At 35.9% G+C, this 26465-nt stretch overlaps 1 protein-coding gene and 1 pseudogene across 1 annotated transcript in view; one reads left to right on the top strand and one right to left on the bottom strand.

Moving 5' to 3' along the window:
* The window catches only part of LOC110024019 (GDP-L-galactose phosphorylase 2-like), a 9763-nt gene extending 4428 nt beyond the window's left edge, over positions 1 to 5335 (bottom strand). Inside the window, exon 1 of the mRNA XM_020723733.1 lies at positions 4990 to 5335. Coding sequence (XP_020579392.1) covers positions 4990 to 5080 — 91 coding nt within the window. The 5' untranslated portion in view covers positions 5081 to 5335. The remainder of the gene's footprint in view (positions 1 to 4989) is intronic.
* A 7313-nt stretch (positions 5336 to 12648) lies between these two features.
* LOC110024032 lies at positions 12649 to 25105 on the top strand (annotated as a pseudogene).
* The last annotated feature ends 1360 nt before the right edge of the window (positions 25106 to 26465 follow it).

Below are 26465 nucleotides of genomic sequence, written 5' to 3'. Positions count from 1 at the left end.
ATTCTCGTTCGGATCACTTTTTTTTTTTTTTTGATAAACAAACTGCCGGTTCCTAAATGCCTTTTTTTTTTTTTTTTTTGCGGGGAACTGAATGGGAATCATTCTTTGTTTTTTTTTTTTCCTTACTGATTATGACGTGTTTCTTCTGGGAACTCAGATTTGCCTTCATATTTGTCAATCTGCTTGCTTCACAATATTCTTCTCTTCACAGGTATTGACCTCATGCACATATGAGCTTTAGAAAAAGATTTATTTGATTATTATTGTTTGATTGATTTGTATGTTGATATGAGATTAGGTTGCTTTGGATCTTGGATGCTTTTACTATCACTTCTCAAGTTAACAGATTACCATAAATTAGACACACTATCACTTTGGCAATTTGTTGGATGCTTTTGATATGAGATTAGGTTGGTAATACTATTGACTATACACGCTCTCGCACACAATCAAAATATATTGATCGTCTGGGATTAATGAATTTATATCAAAAGGAAATTAAATAATTCAAAAGACTTTTTTTTTTTTTTTATCATCCACATTTTTTTGATATACATACCAGAGTTCTTATGTATTTATATGTCTAATACCTAAGGTTTGATATTTAACTTTATAACACTTTGATGCCTATGCATGAAGAGATGCCTTTCACATTTAGAAAGTTAGAAATGGTGGTATTTTTGATTTTATGATTAGGAGTGGCAAGCAGATAAATTTAAAATTTTTGGTGTTAGATATGTATATATATAACAATTGTTTCATATGTATTTAAATGCTCCTACCCTTTTGCTTAATTTGTTTTTGCATCGTTAACAAATTACCATAAATGTTTGCAATGTGCTTATCTTTCCTCTGTTAATTTGAAATGTGCTTATCCTTTTTCTGGGGCATTTCGTGTTATGAAAAAAAATATTTTATGTTAATCCGTTTATTTCACAGTACACAATGAGTGAAATTAAAGAGGTCGGATGATTGGTCATGTGGGATAGAGAAGTCGTTATTATATTTTGTGATTTTTGTTTGAGGGAGGTCGAGCCGAGAAATAGATCAACCACCTATTTTAACAAAGAAGAGTGCAAAATCTTATGGTTAAATTCAATGAATTGACTAGAGGGGATTACGATAAGATGAAATTCAAGAACAAGTAGGATCAACTAAAGAATGATTAAAAAATATAGAAAGAACTTATAAGGGGATCAACAGGATTAGGAAGGGATCCATTGTAGCGAACAATTGATGTACCAGAGGATTGGTGGGTTGAGAAATTAGAGGTAATGACATACGTAAGACTACTTATTCTCTCATTATCTTTCAAACTAAAATGGTTTAACTAATAAAGGTTGTCATATCTTGCAGGCATTGCCGACACTCAAAAAACTCAAATTCAGTGGCATTCATCCGGTTCTGGAAGAGAAGTTGGACGGTATATTCAGTGGGGTTGTTGCAATGGGAGCTCATGCTTTCACCCTAAGCGAGCAGGGGTTTACTAGCTTACCAGAGGTCATGGGAATCAAGAAGGTAAGTGACTCGGGAGAAGACCCCAACCAAATTCACAAGGATGTTAAATCAACATGCGGGTCAAAGCAGCCCAGGGTCAAGAAAAGGAAAAAAGGAGCTGCATTCATCAGGGGCATAATAACAAAACTGCTTGAATCCTACACAGTTAAACCTAGTGTCTCACTAGACACATCCATTGACGATTGTCCTCGAGTAGTAAATACATATCCTAAAGTTAAGAAGGAAAAAGTGCTCTATGTAAATTTTGTGAAGTTGTTGGTGAACCCAACCCACAGAATTTTGTGAAGTTGTTGGCGAACCCAACCCACAGACAGTTTTTCAAGAAGATGGATCCCGAATTCCGAGTCTATTACTTAGGCTCTTTCATGGATAAATGATTTTTTAACACATTATCTGTCTATTTTCTTATTAATCTTTCAAATATGTTTCATGTATTGTTCAATCGCTTTCTAGAACGCACAGTCAGTCTGTTTTGATATATTATTATTGATTACTATAACCTGTTTTCAGATGTTCTTTATTGTTCTTCAAAAGACCGTTCTTCTATGTTAAGTTTTTTACATTGTCCTTTTCCAAACTAATGTAGGATAGATCCAGAACAATTGCAATACAACAAAAAAGTTGTTATCATTCTTACGAATACTACCTTTCTTAAGTCGACCGAAGCCCGTGTATGAAGTCGAGTTATATTGGAGATAAATGAGTCGATGAGCTATTACAGGGCCACCCAACTCAGTTTGTCAACATGTTCCACATGACAAAAGATATATTTATCGATCTGCTTAATGAACTTCAAAACTATCATGGATTACACAACTCAACGCGAAAGACAATAAGAGATGTGTTAATAATAACCCTCTACATCTTATAACAGAATGAATATATTAGAGGAACCATGGAGCGATTTCAACTTTCATCGGAGACTACCAGCAGATATTTCTCGGAGGGTTTGAATTCTCTTCTAAGTTTGGGGTCCAAGACAATTAAGCTTGAGGATCTCATATCCCTGTCCATTCCCCAACAAATTGCAAATGACCCTCGATACATATCATTCTTCAAGATATTTTTTTTAACAAATCATTCATATATCAAGATGAGTTACATGTCAAGTCCTAATGAGCTATATTTAATATGTCAGAACTGTATTAGAAATATTGACGAAACGCACGTCAATGCACGACTATCCAGTATAGAGGTCTTCAACATTGGATGTTGCTGCTCCCACAAAATGTGATGACCGTGTGTAATTTCAACATGTGGTTCACTTTTATTATAGCTGGTTGGGAAAGCAGTGCGCACAATAGCTGTATTTTTAAGTTTGCTACCAGAAACCGATGACACGGCTTCTCGTACCCACCTTCAGGTACGTAAATAGAGCAAATACATTCGGTGTTTTTTGTTCGTAACTAATTAAGATATTTAGGCATGAAATTATTACTTGGTCGACGCTAGATATTCTTTACAAAGGGAGTATCTGAAGCTATATCCAGATACGAAATAACACATTCCTAATTTTCAAAGATTCAATGAGGTTGCATGAGGCAGAAAGAGGTTGTTCAACAAAAGATGCTCCTCACATGGTGTTATCAAAAGATCCTTTGGTGTGTTGAAGAAGAAGTTAGTGATATTACGTGATAAGCTGACTTACTCATTTCTAAAGCAAGTTCAGATCATAGTGTCCACTATGACATTATACAACTATATTCGACGACGCCACTCTAAATCGGATGTAGACTTTACCCTTGCAGAAGATGATCAGTTCCAGATTTCACCAGAAGCATTCGAGTTCTATGTGGGACAGTCCATACCACAACTAGAAATGAAATCACATAATGTTTACACACGAAAGAGTGAAGGTGCAGTAGAGATGACAACATTGAGAGAGCAGATAATGTTTGGCATTGTTGAATCTAGAATGGATGTGTCTTATTATTTTTAACAATTTTATGTTTACTTTAACTCAATTGTACGAGTAATTTTGGATTTTGAAATTTAATGTGAGTTCTTCTTTTTTTTGTACTATATTTGTGGTTTATATGTTTTTGTTTTAAAGTATTCTATTACTTAATTCAATACAGTTTCGTTTTATAAATTTAATTTTTTTTTATTACTAACAGATTCTCTCTTTAGTTTTTTTCTTTTTTGAAGAAAGATAAGCTCAAGGTTTGTGGGACACTCCGGGCGAGTGTTATGCCACTGTGCACTACAGACTACAATACTGACGTCACGTTAGTCACACAATTACGAGCAACAGTTTTATGGGTGCCAGCGGCACACCCCAAATATGTGTTTGTTCTCCAGATGGGCAGACAATCCAACAGATTCTACTGCCATTAATAATCGGGGTTCACTTGCATCCCAAGAGAATGACACGGCTCGTAACATTAAGGAGCTATATTTTAAATTTAATATTGTCATCGTTTTAATAGTAATTTATTAGTTTTCTTCATTTTTTTATCAATCCTAGTACTCACAATTAAGTGAGGTTTGTAGCTTATTTTTTTACTGTTGAGAACTTTTTTTTTCTTATTGTTCATCAAATATATTGCTTAGACAGTTCTGTTATAAACAGCTTTAATGCACAGAGGCGGAATAATTATTTTTCCAGAAACAGCTACTAATTAACTATTTTTCAGCAGCTGAAACCAAACAAGCAACCAGCTAATCTGGATCAACTGCTGATCAGTAGCTTATCCAGATCAGCTGTTTATCAACACATTGTCAATAAACTGCAGCTGCCCCAAACAGACCCTAAATGGTATGCATGCAAACCTTCCCAAAATATTATTGTGTCCAATGGCTGCAAGTCTTTTAGATGATGTGAGTTACATTATCTGATATATATTTATGCTGGTGGTTATCTTTTCTCTCTTGTTTTGCTACACTCTTTATTCTTGTGGATTTTTTTTTCTATTTGGTGGTTCAAATTGTATAAGTTGGGCTTGTTGGTTGGCCACTTTTGTGCACTTCTACTAGCTACATATTAGATCTTGGGATCAGTAAAATTGTATGCCAAATTACATAGCTTTGGATGGAGTTCTTCATTTACAATATGCCACATTTATTTTATTGAGCTCAATTTTTATTCTTCCATTTTCTCATAAGGCAAAAACAAAAAAAAAACTGCATAGGGTACTATAACCTGCAACACTAACAACTCAGTGCTTTCAGTTAGAACCGCACCAAAGTAATCAAACCCCAAACCTGAAGTAGTATTACTAAGCATATACAATGATACTTGTCAGATCATTGGAGTATGGTCCCTAAAAACGGGGATTATGCTATTGTTGCTGCAAAAAACCAAAATCCATTTTGAAAACCATTAAACCATTAAAAGCGTTACCCTTGTTGACAAAAGTTATGGAAAATATTGCAATCTGATTCTGAAAAAGTTGCGGAGGTACAAATGGCACTGTATGATGCAGGTTATTTATTCCAAATTAATAAGTTTTATTAAAGTCATGAGATTACCATGAAGAAGGAAACATTCGGCATGTCCTTCGCTCGGGCTAGTTCCTTCACTAACTCTTTTCCTCGCTTCGTTCAAGTCGTTGGACGCCATATTCTGGTGGCGATCGATTTGCCTGTCTCTGCAGGAAAGAAACGCTGCCTTTTCAGGCTTCCTCTTCCACTTTCATTCCAGGCTCTTTCAACCCTTTATAGCATAGCACGGTATTGTCCCGGCTTTATTTCCCTTGGATTCGCCATTCGCATTATGGATCCTATTTTCAGGAGTTTCCCTTGGATCCGCCTTCATTCCCCTTGGATCCGCCATTAGGTCTGTCACAAGCGATTGGGAACAGTGAAAACACAAAAATTATTTGTCTCTCTTTTTTTCTTTCTGGATTTAGGGGAACTTATAAAATCAGATAAATCTAAATTTATCTACGGCAGAGATGAAACTCGCGAGTGATGATTATGTCAAACCTGCAATCGAAATTAATAAATATCGATTTACCATGTAAAAGAGATTGAATGCGAGAAATGAAGACAGAACGTGAGAAATTTTGATTTACGAAGCGTTGAATTTAATCTTCATTTTTTTAATGTTTGGTTGGATTTTATCTTACCTAAAATGGATGCTTTAATCCTATTACAAATATGCTACCAAACGCCCCATTTAATAAATAACACTCACTTATATTAATATTATATTTCTCGCACTTAAATTTTAATATTCAAGTTTTCTAGCACTATTAATTAACGTTAGACCTCAATAAATACTTGTTTTTAATGAAAACAATGATGAAGCTTACAAGTATGCTTTACTTAGAATATAATTAGTGTTATAGAAATTGAGTGCAAAGGAATAATTCATCATATCGAAATAAAATTAAATAAACTTTTTCTACCCAATTCCTATATATCATAAATGTATATAATGATGGTGAAAGTAAGTAATAGAGAGAGAAAGTTGTTGTAAGCAGAATAATGGAGATGTGTTTTTTCCATGTGTAAGGTGTAACTAAATTATTCTTGGAGGAGAAGAGCGTGTTTAACGGCCCGCTCAAACTTAGGTTTTAAGATTTTGAATCCTTAGTTTGTCTTTCAAAGTGTGAAATATGGATGTCGAGAGAGCATTAGTTAGGATGTCTAATAGCTAAATCCTTAAAACTAGTGTGTTAGATTTGTAGTTTTTGATTGGCAATGTGATCTCACATGGAGTAACAAAATCGATTTCAATGTGTTTTGTGAGCTTGTGGAAGGTTGGATTGTTGGCTATTGCAATGGTGTAAATGTCACAGAACAGGGTGTTGGTTGATCTAGAATGAGACTAAGTTCTAGAAGAAGATGGTGTATCCAAATCAGTTTGGTGGATGCAACGACTAGGGTATGATATTCGACAATCCTCCACAAAAATGCAATGGCGTAAATGTCACGGTGACTAGTGTCCTTATCCAACTACTGCTTCTTGCTATTGGTGATAATGCTAGCTTAGATTTTTGGATCCATGTATTGTTGAGAAGGTCTGAAATGTAATGTTTTTGGTGTATGATATATTTGTGAGTTGCAGGTTAGAACTGTAGGCCTATAAAGGTAGATATGTGTCCCATTTTCTTAAGATGGAATCTTGTTTGGTGATTCAATATGATTTATTATATAAATTTTGAGTCATTGTCGGTAATCAAAATATCCTCCACATATATAACTCTGAAAATTTCCTGAGTTTTGGTTTTGTATAGGAGTATGGACGAACCAGCGAAACTTAGATACCCGAAGGCTGAGGGTTGGCTTTGGCTTTGTGCCCTCGGATTTTATTTCACTTCTCTTATCTTGGTTTTCTACTCCCTTTTCCTTCATTCTGATGGCTCCAAATACTCATTTTAGCTCTTCGGGTTTGCCTGAGCTACCGATAGGTTGGTTTCGTCGCCAGGGGAGGTGACTCTGTTGCAAGATACCTACATCTTTGGTTCTAACATGTAGCTTCAGGTCGTCGGAGAATATGAATAGGTGACAAAATTATTTGAAGGCGATCTTGTCTTCTACCAAGATCAATTTAGATGGAATTTGCAGCTGCCATTTTCTCATGAAATGCAAGCTCTTTTCAATCATTACAGAATTATTCCAACATACATCAAACCTTACTCCATAGCTGCTATAATGAAGTACATAGTTTATTGTGATCGAACAATGATCCCATGGTCATTGTAGCTCTTCACTTGTGAAAACACAATAAATGAAAACACATTAGTGAAAAAGAGTATTTGGAGAAGCTCCAATGATCCCAAATGAAAACAATTATAGTCACTTTAGTTCGGTCGACACTTTCCAACTGCTCAGCTTGGAGAATAAACTCATGGTTTGGAAGTTGCGCTTCTTCGTTGTGTCCTCCTCTAATAGATTGGGAATTCAGCTTGTCCCAAAAAAAGGAGTGTAAAAGAAGAAGATGTTTGTGCCTTCCTAGACACAAAGATAGCATAACAAAAGAATTTGAAGGGAGGCCGCTCTTAATTCACCAATATACTGAGTCGGTGGTTGTTAATGGCTTCTGCTGTCAGGCAAGTTTGGTTTGATGGTTGCGGCTCTATGGGAAGAGTCAAATACTCGAGAAGCCAGGCATGATGTTGATGAAGCCGCAAACCTAAATAAAGGTTTACAATAAAATCTTAAAAGAATTTTGAGTTATCTGAAATTAATTGTTATTTATTAATTCTCTTAAAAAAATTCAAATTAATGTCAAAATGAACGTCAAAAACTATAAAATTATTCTCTAGAATTAAAGATCACTCGAAATATTCCGTAAAAATTGGAGTTAAATTTTAATTAATTTGTATGAATTGAGAACTTACTAACCATATTGATTTCAAGATATCTTTTAAATTTTAAATGACTTTCAAACTTAATGAAAGTGTGCAATAAAATTCAGAAGCTCATATCAGACTTCTCATACAAAATTGGGATTTTTTTTTAAGGAAATTTAAATGTTCTATGAATTACTTGATTTATTTAAACTTTAAATTTATTTTTAATATTTTAAAAAATTTGAATCTAATTTTCCTACAAATTTCACTTTTCTTATGATTTAGTGAGTTAAATTTGTTTTTTTTTAATTTGAATTAACAAGTTTTAGGTTTATTTAAAATTTATTTAATCTAGAAAATTAGATTATTTCAATTTAATGGAAAATGTCCCAACAACTATTAAGATTTGGTGTCATAGTTCTTTATTGGCCTTGAGGGGCTTCTTGAAATCATTTAGAGGGCCTTTCAATTTATTCTAAATTTTTATGCATTGTATTTTACTCATTTGAATTTAAAGTGGAAAATTCTATAATGCGCATAAAAAATTATATAATGCGCATAAAAAAAAAAATTGGCAAAAATATTTTCTAACTTGTTTCAGACCAATATCGCTGTAAAATTCTTCCTTCCCCATGAAAATTATGCATGATTAGAAGTCTTTCGAAGGTTAGGATGATCAAATTTCAGAAGAATTAAGAAAAAAACTGCAAATTAAATCTTTCTAATAAATAATTCTCATTCCTTTTCAACATGTCGAAATTGATATAAATATAAAAATTAAAGGTTCGGTATTAGATATGTAACTACATGGAAATTCTATGCTACATATATAAATCTTCCTTGTTTTAGTTATAAATCTTCCTTGTTTTAGTAGTTTTTTTTTTTTTTAAATGCTTGAACTCTCTAGTTAAAATCTTGAGTTGAATGGGCCAAAGTTGCTCCAAAATATAGCCGCAAGAAGTGGAATAATGGACCCATTACTCTAAATGTGTCATCATGTTTACCAGTTCACTAGCACATCAATTGCCAATTAAAAGTATACAAATATAAAGAAAGTTCCAACTTATTAGGGATAAGCTCTTAAGTTTGTTACCTCACCCTTAAATCTCTCCCTCTCCCTCTCTATAAGCAACTTCATATAAATAAATCACGAGAGATGTATCATAAACTCCAAAAAGAGAATATTTCTAGAGGTAAAAAATAGCAAAAGAAATTATTTGTTCAATTTTCCCTAATGGATCGCATTTCTCTTCAACTGCAATCTTTCAGACTCAATCTAGCCAAACCCCCAAATCGACAACACTCGTCTCCCACACAAAGTAACGTTGGTCTACATTCCTAGAAAAGATGAAACTTCACTGAAGATTAATGGCGTCAACATCCCTACCAACAAGCAGGCTCGCATCGTTCTTCACCGCATCCGAGCGACAAGAATTGGTGATGAATTAGAGGCAGTGTTTGAAAGCACAGATCGAGTTTGTGTTGGCAACATTCTTCGCTTTGAGGTTTGGATTCGTGGAGAGAAAAAGCTACAAGGGATATTTCTACGAGGTGCAAGATGACAACTTAACTGTAAGAAAATTGACCTGGCGGAATGGGCAGAGGTAAGTGTGGTGACAAAGCAAGGATTTATTATGAGAGAGCTGGTGAAACCAAGGAGGAAACAATTTTATCCAAAGCTGTCTGTAATAATTGAAGGAGATGAAACGGAGGAAAAAAATAAAGAAGACAATAAGGAAGAATTTTATGGTTCCGATTATTTTAAGGAAAAAGTGAATGTACAAGGAGATAGAGCAGCGAAAAAAGGTAATAGTTTAATGGTAAATGTGGGAGTTTTGGTGACGTGCATAGGACTTGGGCTATTTGTTTTGAGGAATTCTTTGAAGAAATTATTAGGATTCAAGTTGTTTTGAGAAAAAAATTATATATATATATAATTAGGTTGGTTTCTCTATTTCTCTTTTTTGAGTGAAGAAACATCTTTGTATATCCATATATGTAAGCGTTTCCAATATCAATTAATATTTAGCATTTATTTTTTCTCCCGTTAGTATTCTATTGTTGAATTATTTACTCTTCATTTGTCATCCAATCTAATTCAGTACGCCTTTCAAATTTTTGGTCGTCGTCTGATTGAAATATAGTTAAAGGAACCAGCAATCTTTTCTTAGAGTTATAATGTTTGGAAATAGTATAATATATTAAATATGTAAAAATATATTTATACATAATTTCGAGTGCATTGCATCTTATCTTCAAGAAATTCTCATCTCGCATCTCTTCATATGATAGAGAAAAAATAAGAAAAATAAATTTACAGTTTAACTCAATTTTTTAATTTTTATTTTATATTTCAATTAGAGTTACATTATTTATTATGCATTGATAATGTTTTAATATGCATTGTTATTTTCTGTAAAACATAACGAATGATAAGAGAATCTCTTTTCAACACGTCTTTTGACATTAAAATGAAGAAAGTTGCTAATATTCGAAGCAACTTATTTGGGCAAAACAAATTATTTTTCTTAATTTTTTTCATAAAAATATTTTTTTCCCACTCATAATTCCCAAGAAAGATTTATGTGTTACATATTGAAAAAGAGAAGGTGAGAGATGTAGCTTAAGAGGTTACATATTGTATATTGCAAAAGTTTTTAAAGCTATATGAGGGATAATATACCATTACATTTTAAACAAATTATCTTGGTGCTAACAAAGATGGTAAATAAATAAATTTATTTATTTGTGCTTGAAATTAAATTCTAGAATAACATACAGATACCAAATTAGCTGAAAGATATATATATATATATATATATATATATATATATACATATACCTTTTCTCAGCATAGTTCTCATTCATGTTGCATGGTAATCATTTATGATTTAATTTATATTATTTTTTTCTATTATTATTAATGTTGAATTTAAAGGTGTCTATGAAACACACTCAAGGAATAGAGTGTTAAACCAAGAAATAAGAAGAAATAGTAAAAAACTATCAAATGCCTCCGCTTTTCACACATCCCTACACTCTTAATGACATGCCACCCTTCTCTATAATCCTCAAGTCTATAGGAAAACCATTGGAGCTCTATACTCAACATGATATTACTTTTACAGTAAACCTTCTCAGTCAACATATGCATGCACCCACTAACCTTTTCCATATTCAATTGAAGTGTCTTTTATGCTATCTCAAGGAACAAATAATTATGGCCTTTTTACTCAGAAATGCCCACTTATCTTGCTGGCTTATGTTGATGTTGATTGGGCAAGGGATCCAAGTGACAGAAAATTCACCATTGGATTTTGCGTATACCTTGGCTCTACTCTCATATCTTATTCTGCTAAAAAGCATATCACAATTGCCGAATCCAACACAGAGGTTGAATAACATGCGAGATGCTGCAGTTACAGCAGAGATCACATGTATACGCTGTCTCATATCTGAAATCACGTCTGCAGCTCTTCCTCCAACTCCAGTCTTCAGTGCCAGCACCTCGGTCATCGCCCTTGCACACAACCCGGTCTTCCACGCAAGGACAATACATATTGGGGTGGATTACCACTTCACTCGAGATCATCTTCAACTACAAATTATTTCTCTTCACCATGTCATCATAGCAGATCATCATGCTGATATATTCACCAGGACCCTTCCCATCGCCCGATATGAGTATCTCAAAGCCAAACAGATGATCTGCCCTTCAGATCCTCACTTGGAAGGGGGTAATAGAGACCAAAACTGGATCGCGACGAAAAATCTCAAGTTCGCCTGGGTGGAACCTTTCTTCCTCTCTGTCTCCATTTGTTTGGCGAGTATGGGAATTTAGATTCTCTTTACTCGTGCATACATAAGTTATATTTATTAATATGTACATTTATCATTGTACCCTTTGCCATATAACACTATGTGCTCTCTTATGTAAAATGCAATGAAAAGTAACAAGGTTCTCTTATTTGAATTCTTACCTGTCTCAATTCTTCTTTGCTCAGCCTTGGGAACTTTTGTTTCATCAGAAACAATTACGTTAGCTTCTAAAAATATGATTTTAGGACATTGCTCTTCAAAAGCCACGTTTGAAAAAAATTAAAGAAAAGAAGTAGGTTAACCACAAGGTTTTTTCTTATTTATCCAGGTTCGGATGAGGTTTTTATAAATTTTTTCTCCATTCAATCACCATCGATGTCGGCAAGTTCCGCGTCCATAATATTTTCTTAATCAATGGAGGCTTGGTCGAACAATAAGTGATTGAATGGAGCACATTTTATGTTTGGACTCATGACGTAGCTCTACGTGCTGCGGAGGTTATTCATGAGTTATTTTCACGTTATTTCAAGATTATTTTCAAGATTAATATCAATAATTCTGAAATAACCATTTAGTTATTTCTGGATTATTTTAGAATTATTGAAAATAATCCAGAAATAACTTAAAAATAACTCAAGATTAACCTCCGCGTAACGTAAAGCTACGTCAGGAGTCCGCATATAAAAATTAGTCAATTTAATGACCCAACACCAAACACCTAACATATTTTTTCTGTGCTTACATAGATAACACCCAATTTCTATGTATTTACAAATCTTACATCTACACTTCACTCTTTCACTTTTATATCATCCGGATATTTTAAAAATACCATTTTTAAAATTTTTAAAAATTGAAATGCTATAAAAAAGTGGCTATTGGCGTTAGATAGGTAAATTCGTAGATCTTAAGTGGTATATATGTAAATCTTTCATTTTTTAATTGTGCTTACAAAAAGAAGAATCCAGCCACACAAAAAAACGGGCATATGTTTAATGTTTCCCTTATCTCCTTAATCGACCGATGATGACTCGTGCACAGCCAAAAGAAGCATAAAAGCAAAGGACGAAGTACAATCTAAGCAAAACCCCAAACATGGCAACCATAACGATCCTCCTAAACCTGCTAACAATTCTCCTCCTCCTCTTCTTCCTCCGCAAGCGCAAAGCCGTCGCCGCCAAAAAGCTACCTCCGCGCCCACCGGGCCTCCCACTATTGGGTAACCTCCACCAGCTCGGCTCACTTCCTCATCAATCCCTCAACTCCCTTTCCAAACGATATGGCCCTCTCTTCCTTCTCCGATTAGGCATCTCCGCCCCCACCGTCGTCATCTCCTCTGCCGAACTGGCGGAACAAGTCATGAAGACTCAAGACCTCATCTTCGCGAGCCGACCGCCGTCTACCATTGCCGACCATCTCCTCTACAAGAGCACGGATATCGCCTTCGCGCCTTACAACGAATATTGGAGGAAGACGAAAAAGATTTGTATCGTCCATCTGCTGAGCAGCAGGCGCGTGGAATCGTATAATTTCGTGCGGGAGGAGGAAGTGGGTCTTCTTATGGCGGAGATTCGCGCTGCGTCCGTGGCGGCGGAGGCGGTGGACTTGAGCAAGAGGTTGGGGGCTCTCACGAATGATATCATATGCAGGGTGGCGTTGGGGAGGAAGTACGCTGGGGAGACAAGATTTGGAGAGGTGTTGGATGAGTATCAGAGGTTGTTGGGGAGCTTCCCGATGGCGGATTTTGTGCCGTGGCTGGGTTGGGTGGATAGGGTGATTGGGTTGGAGGGGAGAGTGAGGAGGACTTCGAGGGTGTTGGATGAGTTTTTGGAGCGGGTTTTGGAGGAGCATGAGAATAGAAGAAAGGGGTCACATGCAATTGGGAGCAGGCAGGAATGTGCGGACTTCGTGGATGTGCTGTTATCGGTTAAAGACGAACAAGATTCCAACGATGCGGACATCGCCCTTGATAAAGATAATATTAAAGCTCTCGTTCTAGTAAGTATTTACCGTTTGTGCTCCAAAAAAAATTATCAAGTGTTGAATCCGCAAGTGTGTGGGGTAACATCAAGTAGGAAAATATAAATCTTTTGATTCGTAAAATGACATTCTATTTATAGATAAAAGGGGTGTAACAGGTGAAGTAGCATGCATGCTCCTATTTAAGTGGGGATTATAGATCTTATTCTAGATGTTTTACTCTTGTGAGCCTAAGGCCTCGGGCGTTGGGCTTGATAGGACTTCGTCGAGCTTTGTCAGTAGATTGTATCTGGTAGGCGTTGTAGTTCGACTGTGCAATTGAAGTCTTGGAGGGTGTACATTTAGGGCACAAGTCACTCGGTTTATGCTGTTGGAAGGTTAGATCCATAGGCGCTACCGCTCAGCTTGTCTTCTAATGGACGAGAGTCGGTAGATCTAATCGGCTAAGTCTTGCTGATTGGTTAGCATAAATGGTTGTAGACCGTTGATTCTCGTCGAATAACTCCCGTATGCAGAGTAATCGGCTAAGTCGGTAGAGCTTGGCTGTCGGCTAGATGGCGAATCTTTGTAATCCGATATGTAGCCTGCTCGTAGACAAAGAAGTTTTGGGGGAATGATGTTGGTCGTCCTAGTGCAGTCATAAGATCTAAGGGATTGGCCCCTGCTTCGAGTTTGATTGCTTAGAAGTGTTACATTCTGAGAATCATTTGTCTTGTGATTGGGTTAGCTGCTCGGTTCATGCAACATACTCTTCTTTACAACAACTGGCTTTGAGTTGGTTCATCCAGTCAAGCGTTTGGGTACCCTACACCTTATGTTAGTGAATCCACCATTTGATATTCACTTGGTTTCCTAGATTATCGGATCTCCTAAAGTTTTGTACTGGCATAACTTTTGTGTGCATATTTAATTATCTGATTATTTTACTTCTTAATATCGTGTTGCAATAAGAACAAGACAATCTAATGCACAACAATGAATGTCATTTATGACTATTCAATGACTTAATAATTGAACTTCCTAGATATTGTGCCTTCAATTTCTATAAATAGGGCATGAGGGACTGGTTTCCTTATCTTCTCTATCATTTCTCCCATCGGAACGTCGAAACTCAGTGTATCGCCATTGTGAATGAATTTGCTCCAAAGTTCGATTTACAACAAGGTCGCATACCACCAAGCCCTGAGGGAAATAGGATGGGAAGACCTCCCAGTGGGTTAAAAGAAAAAGAAATTAGTGGTAAGGAAGCGAAAGATGCTCAATTTGGTAGCTCAGGTGGGGTTTTTAGACTCGCTTCATGATTGCCCATGAGAAAAGATTTTGGTGAAGGAAGGAGGTTGATCGCGCAATCCACCAGTCCATTTGTCTGCCTCACCAATGAAAAATAATACCTTACCTACCAATCAGACTAGTTAAGAAGCTATCAGAGCTTTGACACAGCTTAAGGCACAAAGGATTATTGATGCTCCCCCGTTGCTGATCATGACACAGAATAAGGCTGGCGAAAACGATGTATGATTTAACACATTTGAGCGGGATCAAATCCTTGGTGTGACAAATTTCGGTCTTGCTTAGCTAATTTTAATTATTAATTAAACTTTTGCTTATTTTACTTTATGGTGTAGCCCATCTGACCACTCAAATCATGATCATTGATTCATTCTCAATGGAGGTTGGTGTCAAAAATATCTCAAACGTAGTTGTTGTTGATCAATAACCAACTGATGGTGGCCAGCTTCAGGATGAGGTTGGAGGTGTTGGGCATCTGACCGACCCAAGTGAGGCCAAGGAGGAGGTGATCGATGGGTGCCAGATATCCTATGGATTGCTAGGGAACTCACTATGCGAGATGGAAGACTCATTTGCTCGAGAAGTTAGATTTCTACATAGCCAAGAGATATGTGGTCTGCTGGAATGAGTCAAGAAGGTAGATCTGTTGGATGGAGTAGTAGCCTCCCTCCATGCTCAGATGACAGTCCTCTACACTGAGATGGTTGCCCATCACAAGGAAATAACTGAACTTTGCACAGAGCTGGTGGACGTTCGGGACGCATCCTCCATCTCTTAGGTTAAAGTGGATTTAGAAAGGGTAGATAAGTTTATGTTAGGGGGAGAGGTGTTGTATAATAGGTTGATTCATCTAAGATATGTCTCAACTGAAGCAACATATGATAATTTTAATAAGTTTTTTTTTACCTCAAAATAATTGTCGAGCTGTATTTATAATTATTTTTATGAAATAATAATTATAATCTCTATCTTGATTGATGTATTTGACGTGATCTACGATGCAATTTCTAGGGTGGTAAATGACATCCTTGCCCCTGTGAAGGTTTATCTTCCCACCCTACCCTATAAATAGGGATGAGGGTTTTAAAATCTCTCACATCACTATTCCAGTCTTTCACCTCCTCTCATGTCTCTTTTTCTTTGTTGAGCACCCACTTCGATGGCACCCAAGTTTTCTCAAGAACTCTTTGACACCATTCCAACTACTAAGGCATCCATGATATCAGTTGGACAGGTGGTGCTTCTCGAAGGTACCTACGTCTTTGATCATCCGGTGAAACTTTGAGTGGTGGGGTACAATGATCGGGCGACAGACAAATACAACATTGATATCGTGTTATACTGAGATTAATTCAAATGTGTCCTTCGACTATCATTCTGCTAGAAACTTCAGGTAATCTTAAGACGTTATAGTGTAATTCCTTTTCAAGATATGCCTAACTGCATTACTGTCATATGAACTTTTTGGATCTTCTGTTGTCGGCTGTTGAACGCCTGATCAACCGATCTCTTCACTTACTTCTTCTCTTTCAAAAGATGGGTATGTTGTATTCTTGGCTAGCTCTCGATTACACTTGTTGTGACTGGATAACAAATTTAATGAATGGAAATTGCGCTTTTTTGTCGGCTTGTGCCACGCTAGTTTGGGAATCCATGTTCTTCTGGTGACTAGCAATGTAAAGAAATTAAAGACCCTACCAAGCAATATCAAGGTCTACGAGGAAATAATAGAAGGTAAAAAATTGTCCATTCATAAGTACATTGAGTCTAAGGTGCTCAACAAGATATTATGGTCAAAGAAGTTTGGAAGGATGACTAATGCACTGTGGCATGCCTTTGATGCCTGAGAGGTTGTACGAGAACACACGGCTACTGTCAAGGCAGTTGAAAAGCAACCACTGGTGAAGATGGCTGTCCTAAAGTTGATGTCAGTGCCCGTCCGACAAAGTCCAGGATTTTTTTGTGGGGAGCACATTGTAAGGTGCAAATTTTATTTTTTCTACATCCGATACCACCTTTATTATTCACGATGTTTCTACTAGCAAGTTAACTCATATTGAATGGAAAGTTAAACCCTCCATGTTGAATGTTAGTATTTCTATTGCTAGGCATAATGAGTCCCCGAAGACACCCAACGTGTTGGCGTTGAGCTTTACAGGTGGGAGGCCCCAAAAAATAGGCAAGGAGCAAGGCAAGTTAGGTGTCCCCTTTCCCTCTACACAAGATTGTGTCTGAGGTTGATCAGGAGTCTGAGCATCAGGAGGAAGTAATCCCTCACAAAAGAGGAAGGCTTCAACTATCGATGAGGAAGTATCTTGCTTCATGTAGAAGCCATTGGCACGTGTAGTTTGGTTTTAAGCAACAGTTTCGTTTTACGTTAGGAAAAGACTTTTATGTTCCAAGTTTCTCTAGGAATTTGATCTAGGAATTTGATTTAGGAATTTGATTTATATTTCAAGACTTGTACCTTTGGGTTTTTCCTTTAACTTCTTGGATTCTGGTTTTAGTTTATTTTATGAATCTAAGGTTATTGGTTATGGTATTTTGTAGTAGCTCATAATAGAGAAGAAATTTTTATGTGAGAAAATCATTAAGGAAAAAAGACATTAGAAGTCTAGCGTAGTTGGAAAGATTCAATTATTGTAAGTTCAATATTACAGGCGGTTCTGCTGGGCTCTAGAAATTTCAAAATTGAGTTTGAAATGATAAAAAAAACTTAATAGGTATATTAATATCTAGAGTAGGATAAGTTAGTTATTGTCACCATCAACGATACGTGTGCAGCTACATGGTTTGTTCTAAGGTTTGTGGGTGAGCGAGTGTGTACTTAGATTGGGTTGGGTCTCATTCAGGTTTCGTTATGGGTTTGATTTAGGGTTATGTAGTGGTGTATGTTAGTGTGTGTTAATGGGCTTTGGTAGAAGTGCAGTGAGTTGCGTGTCATTGTGGGTTAATGGGTTCAGGTAGAATTATGGTAAGTTGTGTGTTTGTGAGGGATATTGGGTTCAGGTGAACTCATAGGTTATAATCATGGTTAAGGGTGGTGTGTTAATGGGTCGATTAATAGACAAAGGTTTAGCTGTGGGTGTAGTGATGTTTTAGGTTGGGTAATAGATTATATTTTGGTGTGAATGTCGTTGTGTTTTTTGTTGGGCCTAGATTAGGATAATGAGTTTAGTTTTAGGTTTAGGATTTCAAGTAGGAGAAAGTGAGTAAAGAGGTGAGTTCTTGGGGTGAGGTTTTAGGTAGGAGAGGGTGAGGAGGGTTTGGTTCTCGGGTTAGGGCTGAAGAGGAGAGGGAAAAGAGGTAGGGTAGTGTTTTTATTGGTTTTGATTTTAGGTTTAGGATGTGTTATGGGTGGATTAGATAAGTGGGGTTAATGTCTTGGGTAGGACAAGAGAAAATAAAGATGAGTGGGTTGCATGGTTTCAGATAGGGTGGGGGATGAGGAAGCAAGAAGAAAGCTTGGTGCTGGTTTTTTATATGAGAAAAGAGGAGAGCCATAGTGAGAAATTGAAAGAGGAGAGTATGAGGGTTTGAGTGTGAGAAAAGGAAGAAGGTAAAAAATAAAACTTACCACAATTCTATGCTACATCATGCATGAATTTAAATTAGAAATGAGAAGAGCTGAACTTGAAGAGAATGTAATTACAAGGTGATTATGGTGGTGATGACAAAAGTTTTGACTTAGTTTCATTTGATAAAGAAAAATTTGAGGAATCAGTGATGTAATTAATTTTGGTCGAAGTGAGTCCCGTGTCAAGATATTTCAAGTCAAAGTAGGCCCCAAACCCTAGGACAGAGACAATTGGTGGATTTTGAGTTAGAGTTTTTGATTGATTTTAATAGATCAAATTAAACATTTTTTTTAAGTAAGATCAAGTTTGGTTGAATTCTGATTTTAATATGAGTTCTTTTTTAGCAAATTATTTGCAAATTATTTTTATTCTCGAAACTATTATCTTATCACTCCTTATTTTCGACTTAATAAGCCTTTAAATGGGGTAGGATTTGAGCATGAAAAGATTCATTTGAAAGATTTTGACGGTACATACACAATAGTGAAGTCCCTTTTGAAAGATAATAACTAGCTAATTTTTTTTTTTTATGTGGGATCATTGTTCATGCAAGAAAACCCTAAGTGTAAATTTTTACATAAAAATTGGTTCAGCAACCACCAAATTTGTTTGCATACTTTTCATATGTGGCTATAAATATTACACAACTTACAAATGTAATTTCAATCACTGGATTGACCTTTAGAGAATACGATACTTTTAGGGTTTGAAAAAAAAAACTATTCAAGTATGGAAATTTGAACTGAAGAATTCACTTAAAAATTATCTTAAATGATTGTTGAAATTCTTTGCAAGGTTTTTTTATATAATAATAAGCATCACACAACTTTCAAAATAAAATTTTAAGTCTTACAATGATCTTAGGAGAGAAAATGGTTTTTTGTAGTTTATGTTGATTAACACTGCTTTTAGGTCAACTTTAGAGTTTGGTTAAATTTTTTTATATTTCGAGTTTATTTTAGTTTAACTAATTTTGATTCTAATTTTAATAAAATTTTAGTCTTATTGAATTAAGGTTTAGCTTAAGATTCAATTCAAGTGAGATTCAATTAAATACAAGCTAGAGAAAATGGTTGATCGAAAAATGAGGTCAATAGATTGGGTGTTATGCTTCAGAGCAAAGACAATTGAACACAGTTCCCCTGCTGGAGCATCTTCTAACAAGCTCTCCAGGACAATTCTCCATCTCTGAAATTTGCTAGCATAAATCCAAGAATTTGGATGACAATCACTTAAATTGACTTATGCGAGGTTTCTTTTGCCAAAGCAATCCTTACCTTTAGGTCACTGCTCCTGAAGCAACAAATTCCTGGAGTTTTTTAGCTCTTATCAACTTCTCAATGGGGCTCTGGAGGTATCTGCATTCCTCTGTGTCATGGTCAAGGTCTCTATGGTTGACACAATACTTATTTGTGGTGGAGAGAAGCTCCGGCTCTCATCATTGGCATCTTCTTAAAGTATTCCTTATTTGAATGACCTCCACTAGCTCTGTTATTGGGACATTCATCATAGTGAATTTCATGCCCTCATGATCATTTGATGGTTGCTTATGGTAACAAGCTAGCTATTGGTCAGAGTGTTGCACTTGAACTCCTTGGTTGTGGTTCTTAGCGGGGCCCCTTTTGTCCTGGGCTGATTGGTTGTCTTCATATGACGATCGAGCAGATGGATTTTAGTTTTTCCTCGATCACCATATGTCGTCATTGTGGGGCCTCTTCTATATATGAAAGGTGGTATATTCTTCCATAACATACGCAGGGTGGAGTTGTATTCTTTAGCTGAAATGTGATTGTTGGTCAATGATCCCGATATTTTTATATGGAAGTTGACACCACTACTTGAAGATTTTAATCCCCGGTAATGAATGATCCCAAACTTGATCATCCCAAACTTGATCACAAGCAAAGTAAGATTTAAATTATATTTTTAGGGATTCTATGCAAGTATATGTACCATTATCAAGTAATATAGGGTTTTCTGATTAAACCCTGAATATCGATCCCGCAGAGATCGAGGTTAATCACAACGGCTTTCAAGAAAAGTTCTAGTTTAGAATAACATGCCTACACTTATCACTACAAAACTACTTCTACTTATAAACTAAAATACTTAGTGAAAATCAGAAAGTGGGTTTTAATATATTAAAAGTACCCTTCCTCATGCAATGAAATTAGTGACATGTGTAAAAGTAAAACAAGTAGTGAGAGAGATTGTGACAAATAGAAGCAATTATATTCTTTACCCTTACTAAAGATGCTATAAAGAATATTGGTTAATCTAAAGTTTGAATAGTTTTGAAGACGGGCTAGGCAGGGAAAATACTTGCTCTCACTCTAGAGTTCCCTCTTATCCCTCCACCTGGAGGCTAACATCTCGCATCAAAACCTAAAACAATAGACCAAATTAGGGGGCTTTAGCCTATCACTCTAAAGTCCTCTAATTCTACACCCATAAAAAAATATTTCCCTATTTATTTACACTCAATCATATGGACTATATTCTCATCCATACAATCTCATGTGATTCTACCACTGTTGATTGAGACAACACCATCCCAGATCTTACATATTCTCACAACACATTTTAACATGCAAGTTGATCAAGTTTATATGTAAATGGTTTACATGTAAATGAAGAACTGTAAATGAAGAACAAAGTAAAATCATCTCAATATATTCTCACTCTACTTAATTTTATATCCTACACATGTATACCAATTCATTACAAGAGGGAAGAAAAAAAAACTACTCACTACACATGGAGAAACAACAAGAACTTTTCATTGAACTAGACTTTGAGAACATACAAACAAAGTATTAAATTCAAATCAAAATATAATGAAAATACTTATCTCTGATATAAATCAAACTCTCCTTGTATAGAAAAAGTAATCTCCTTACAATCCTCTCCAAAAATAAAGTGAAAATAAAAGAAGAAATTCTCACACTCTCTCTTTCTATCTCACCTTGCGGCCCCACTTGGGGCTCACGCCCAAGCCTTCTTCTTCTTCTCCAAGTCTTTTTATACTCTCCTAATTGATTCAAGAGTTTAAGAGTTATTTTAAAACATTTCCAAGCCTTTTTCTTATAATTCCCCAAGAGATGCTTAAGCGTCTCTTCAAAACTGTCCATATTTATTGAATCTTCCAAATGGTGCCTAAAGTGACTCTTAAAAACTCCAAATAACCACCCAAATTTCTTCTAGAAAGTCCATTTTCTCATTTCCAATGAATTCCCCAAGATATGTACGAAGCACCGCTTCAAAAATTGTCCAAATCCAATGTATATTCTCGAAGATATGTTGAAAACCGTCACCAACGCCTAAGCACCAATTTTTGGGCACTTAAGCGCCCCCCTCTCTGTCTGGTGGCACCTAAGCACCATATTTGGGCGCTTAAGCGCCGAGCACAGACACTAAAGTGTCCAGTTTAGGTCCCCTTGGCTTCGGTGTGCCCCGATTCGACCCGTTTTGCTCCGGTTGCTCCGTTTTGTTCTATTTTTTTTCCTTTTGCTCCAATCACTCCAAAATTTTCAATTTGATGTACCTACAACCAAAAAAACACGAAAACATACCTTTAAAGTTCAATATCATTATAAAATAGAGCATGAAAAATAACACATTTTTGGCGTATCAGTCAACTCTAACAATTCAGCTAAGGTCTTCAGTTACTAGAGACCCAAAGCATAATTGAAAGCTCCCTCCTTCAACCCTTGAGCTAAGTTGGTGTGTGCAACTGGGGGATTATAACTTACACTTCTAGCATCTTCTTTTAGAAGCAAGTGATAAATGAGTGGAGGCTCCCGTTTTGCACTTGCCCAATTTGTAGCAGGGACTGTGAACTTTCCTGACAAACTTCACCACAAATATTCACTTGAAATCAACAAAGGAGTTGATCAGTCCACCTAGAAATTTATTGAAACATCTGAGGTCTGACTCCCTAAGTGTGATGAAGAAAAGGTGGCACTTTAGCGCATCAGTAACTCTCAACAGATAGATGGTCGAGGCAAAGTGGTTGACCACATCAATCTGACCCTTAAAGGAAGCCAATAAAAGAATTTTGAATTCTTCATTGGTCAGCATCAGAAATCTACTGAGAATATGCATTTTCCAGCTAATGGGGTGCCTCATTATGCCCAAATAACTATCGATCTATTAATATGGACACAACACTGTCCTGGTACTATGAATCTCCTATTCTTTATGGGGCCTGAGTTACCCTTACACCGTTGTGCACAGGTACCTTATTGGGTTTTTGCTCCCTTCCCTTTGCTACTGCTTCTCGGAAGGTCTCCAACATCTGACACATTATATGGTATTTCAGCTCTTGGATTGGTTGTTGTACAAATTCCCTAGTGTACTCTATGTTTGCAGAGTTTCTTTGGTGTTTTCTTCTCCTTGTGGTGCTTCTCTTCTTATTGCTGGCTTGATTCATGCATAAATATTATGTTGTTTAATCCAAAATTGACTAGGGGTCACAACTAATAAGTAGAGCCTAAAGTAATAAGTAGAGCCTAAAGTAGGAGGAGAGAGAGAGAGAGCAAAATAATAAACACTAAAATAAGGAAAATGTATAATTTCTTATTCATGAAATGATCTACTATTTAAAGACAAAAGAGGTGTAATAAATGAAACTACATTTATGTCCGTACTTAAGTGAGGGTTGTATAGGTTATTCTTTGTATTCACTCTTATGAGCCTAGGGCTGCTTCTCTCAAGCTCAATCAGTTGGACTTGGTAGGATTTCATTGAGCTTTATCGGTCAACTAAATATGGTAAGCACTATTGATTGGCTATGCTATTGAACTCTTAGAAGATGTATAGCTTTGGAGCAAGTGACTTAGTTTACTTTGTTGGAAGGCTCGAACCATAGATGCTATCAGACAACCTATCTTGTATTGGTTAAGTGTTAATAGAGCTGATCAACTAGGTATTGTTGATTGGTTAAGTATTAGTGCTTGATTCTCATTGAAAACTCCCATCGAAAAAGCAAAGTTAGGTTGTCGGGCTGAAGGTGAATCTTCGCAATTTGACAGGTAGCCTACCCTTAGATGAAGAGGTTTTGAGGGAAGACCAATGTAGTTATAAGATCTAGGGGATTTACCCCTTCTTCAGGCTTGATTGCATCAAAGTGTTAGGTTCAGAGGATCAATTGTCTTGTGACTGGGTGAGTCACTCGACTTGTATCACATACTCATCTATTTAACAATTGGCTTTGAGTTTGGTTCATCCAGTGGGGCGTCTGGGTGCCGTAAATTTTTTGTCGGTGAGTCCACACTTTATCATTTCTTTTTTCTACTAGACCGTCGGATCTCATTGAGATTTGTGTTGGCATAATTTATGTGTACACAAATGATAGTCTGTCATACTAGAAAATTTTTAATCATTTGCCAATAAAAATTTAGGAGTTGAAGAATTATTTACTTCAATAAAATTTGTTAAAAACTTAGTATGTGTTTTTGCCCAAAAATAATTGTATCGCAAGAATAAAAATTGAACAGTACTTTTTAACTTTTTGTTTACTATTTCAATCTTTTCCACTTAAATGTCAAGAAAATCATCTCGAGCAAAGCAATTTCAAGAGTGAGAAAAAGGTAATATCAGATTCAAATCAAACTAATGATGACTGCATATGTACCGAAGGAGATACAATCACACGCACGATAAGGATGAGCATTATTATTTCATAGAATTTTAAAAACCCCGAGATTATTTTATTTTTCATTAAAAAAAAATTGACGGTTATGTTTTACCCAAGGTAAAGGGTTATAGACAAATAAATATAAGGTTTCAAAACTCATCACCACTTGCACCCATATATTACGGAAGGCGATTCATAACTATTTTCTTTAACATTATCTTTGGCTATACTACTTTGAGACAAAAACGTTGTACTAATCACGTGAATCCTTCTAATAAATTATGTCAGGAAATGTTTGCTGCTGGCACAGACACAACAGTCACCACTTTAGAATGGACGATGGCAGAACTCATCAAGCACCCAACATTAATGCAAAAGGTTCAAAGGGAAATAAGAGAGACTCTTGGATCTAAACAGGTTATTGAACAAGAAGATATTGACCGATTAATTTACCTAAAAGCAATTATCAAAGAGTCTCTAAGGTTGCATGTTCCGGTTGCTCTATTAGTTCCCAGACTCTCAACAGAAGATGCTCAGCTGCAAGGCTTCCTGCTGGAACAAGAATCGTAATCAATGCATGGGGAATCGCTAGAGATCCTAATTATTGGGACAGACCAGATGAATTTTGGCCTGAGAGATTCATAAATAGCAATGTTGATTTTAGAGGACAATACTTTCAGTTTACACCTTTCGGAGCAGGGAGAAGAGCCTGCCCAGGGATATGCTTCGCAACCGCCGTTATAGAATGCACCCTCATAAACTTGCTGCGCGATTTTGATTGGGAGGTTCCAGAAGAATCTAAGGATGAAGTTTTGGATATGAGTGAAGCTGCAGGAATAACAATTCACAAGAAGTCGGCACTTATTCTTATGCCAAAATTGCATTTAGCAGAACTTACCTAACTATTTTGGTTGAACTGTAACTGAAAATATGAAACATAAAAGGAGTTTGATATGAGTAAATTGTAAGGGAATAAAAACTAGCATGTCAGCTATTGTTCAAACAAAAACCTATTATTATGGTAGCAATCCTTTCTTTAAAACCCACAAAGTGAAAGTCAATCAACTTGGTAAAAATTTTGAGAAATTTACATGCAATTCTTATGTATTTACATTTCTTACAGCTAAGCTTTCATACTTACATACATAGCACTTTTTTGCTTAGAAATTATGCATAAAAATGTGTATTTCATTTTTAAAAAGTTATATGTGATATTAATGATTTGAGTTCTATGGTGTAAATATGAAAGTTTCAATATGAGATATGTTAAATACATAAGAATTGTGTGCTTTGCCCCTAAAAAATTTTGGTAGTTATGAAAATCCTAAAATCAGATGTGTCATATATGAATACAAATGGTATAAACTTTCTTACAAAAAATGGTACAAAATGAAAAGCAACTAGGACAAAGAATATTATCTTTTACAATAATTTGGAGAATAAAAAAATTTTTTAAACATAGTTTTTGCATTGCATACTGTACATAAAACTAAAAATAAAATCCAACATAAATTGATGATGCAAATTTCTTCAAAAGATTTGAGAAAATGATGTCGAAGCATGAAAGAAATGAGTGGTACCAACCTCCAAAGCTAGTGTTTCAGTTTCTAGTGTGATAGCACTGTAACTAGCTCAAGTTCTGAAAACACTTGGTGGCAACATCAACGAAGGTAACTAAATAAAGAGAATGTTTATATAAGTATAAAAACAAATATAAAATGAATCTCTAGTAAACAAAATAAGATGAGTTTGCTCACGTATTGTCTTGGAGTTTGGAGATCAAATTTTGGATAAAACTTGGATAGCTTAGACTGAAAACTAATTACAATAGAAGCCTGAAATTCAATGGAGAATGGCCTGCATTTGTATGCACCAAAAGGATGTTTTTTGATATATGGTTATGAAACAATACCAAAATTTGTAATAAATATTAAGTTTTTTTTAATAGATATCAGAGATGTCCAAACAACTATCCTCAGTTTTCATTACTTCATGCCCCAATATAATGGAGAAAAATTGGGTCAGCATATTGTTGGCATCAATTTTTGGATGTCATAGGCGCAAGTTGTCCACCTGCGATCGACGAAAATTAGTTATCGCGTCGCGCACAAAATTGGCTAAAATTAACCCGTTCGTCAGTGAAGTTATCCAGATGACCTCAGACGACGTAATGTACCACATGAGTGCGTCTGAAACGTCGATTTCATCTACGTAGGACGCCCATCTCACCACGATTTCGTGGCGGGGTAAAAATACAAAAATTATTGTTTTGACCCAAATTGCTGAAAAAGTGGTCCGACTGACCCCGAACGACGAGACGGGCTGCACCAGTGCGTCTAGAACGTCGAATTTACCTAGAGGAGAGGTTCATTTCACTGCAATAACGTACTTAGCAAAAAG

Source organism: Phalaenopsis equestris, unplaced genomic scaffold, assembly GCF_001263595.1.
Source record: "Phalaenopsis equestris unplaced genomic scaffold, ASM126359v1 Scaffold000240, whole genome shotgun sequence".
Classification (NCBI taxonomy): Eukaryota; Viridiplantae; Streptophyta; class Magnoliopsida; order Asparagales; family Orchidaceae; genus Phalaenopsis; species Phalaenopsis equestris.
Note: the sequence above shows the minus strand (reverse complement) of the source record. Positions and strands in the feature narration are given on the sequence as shown.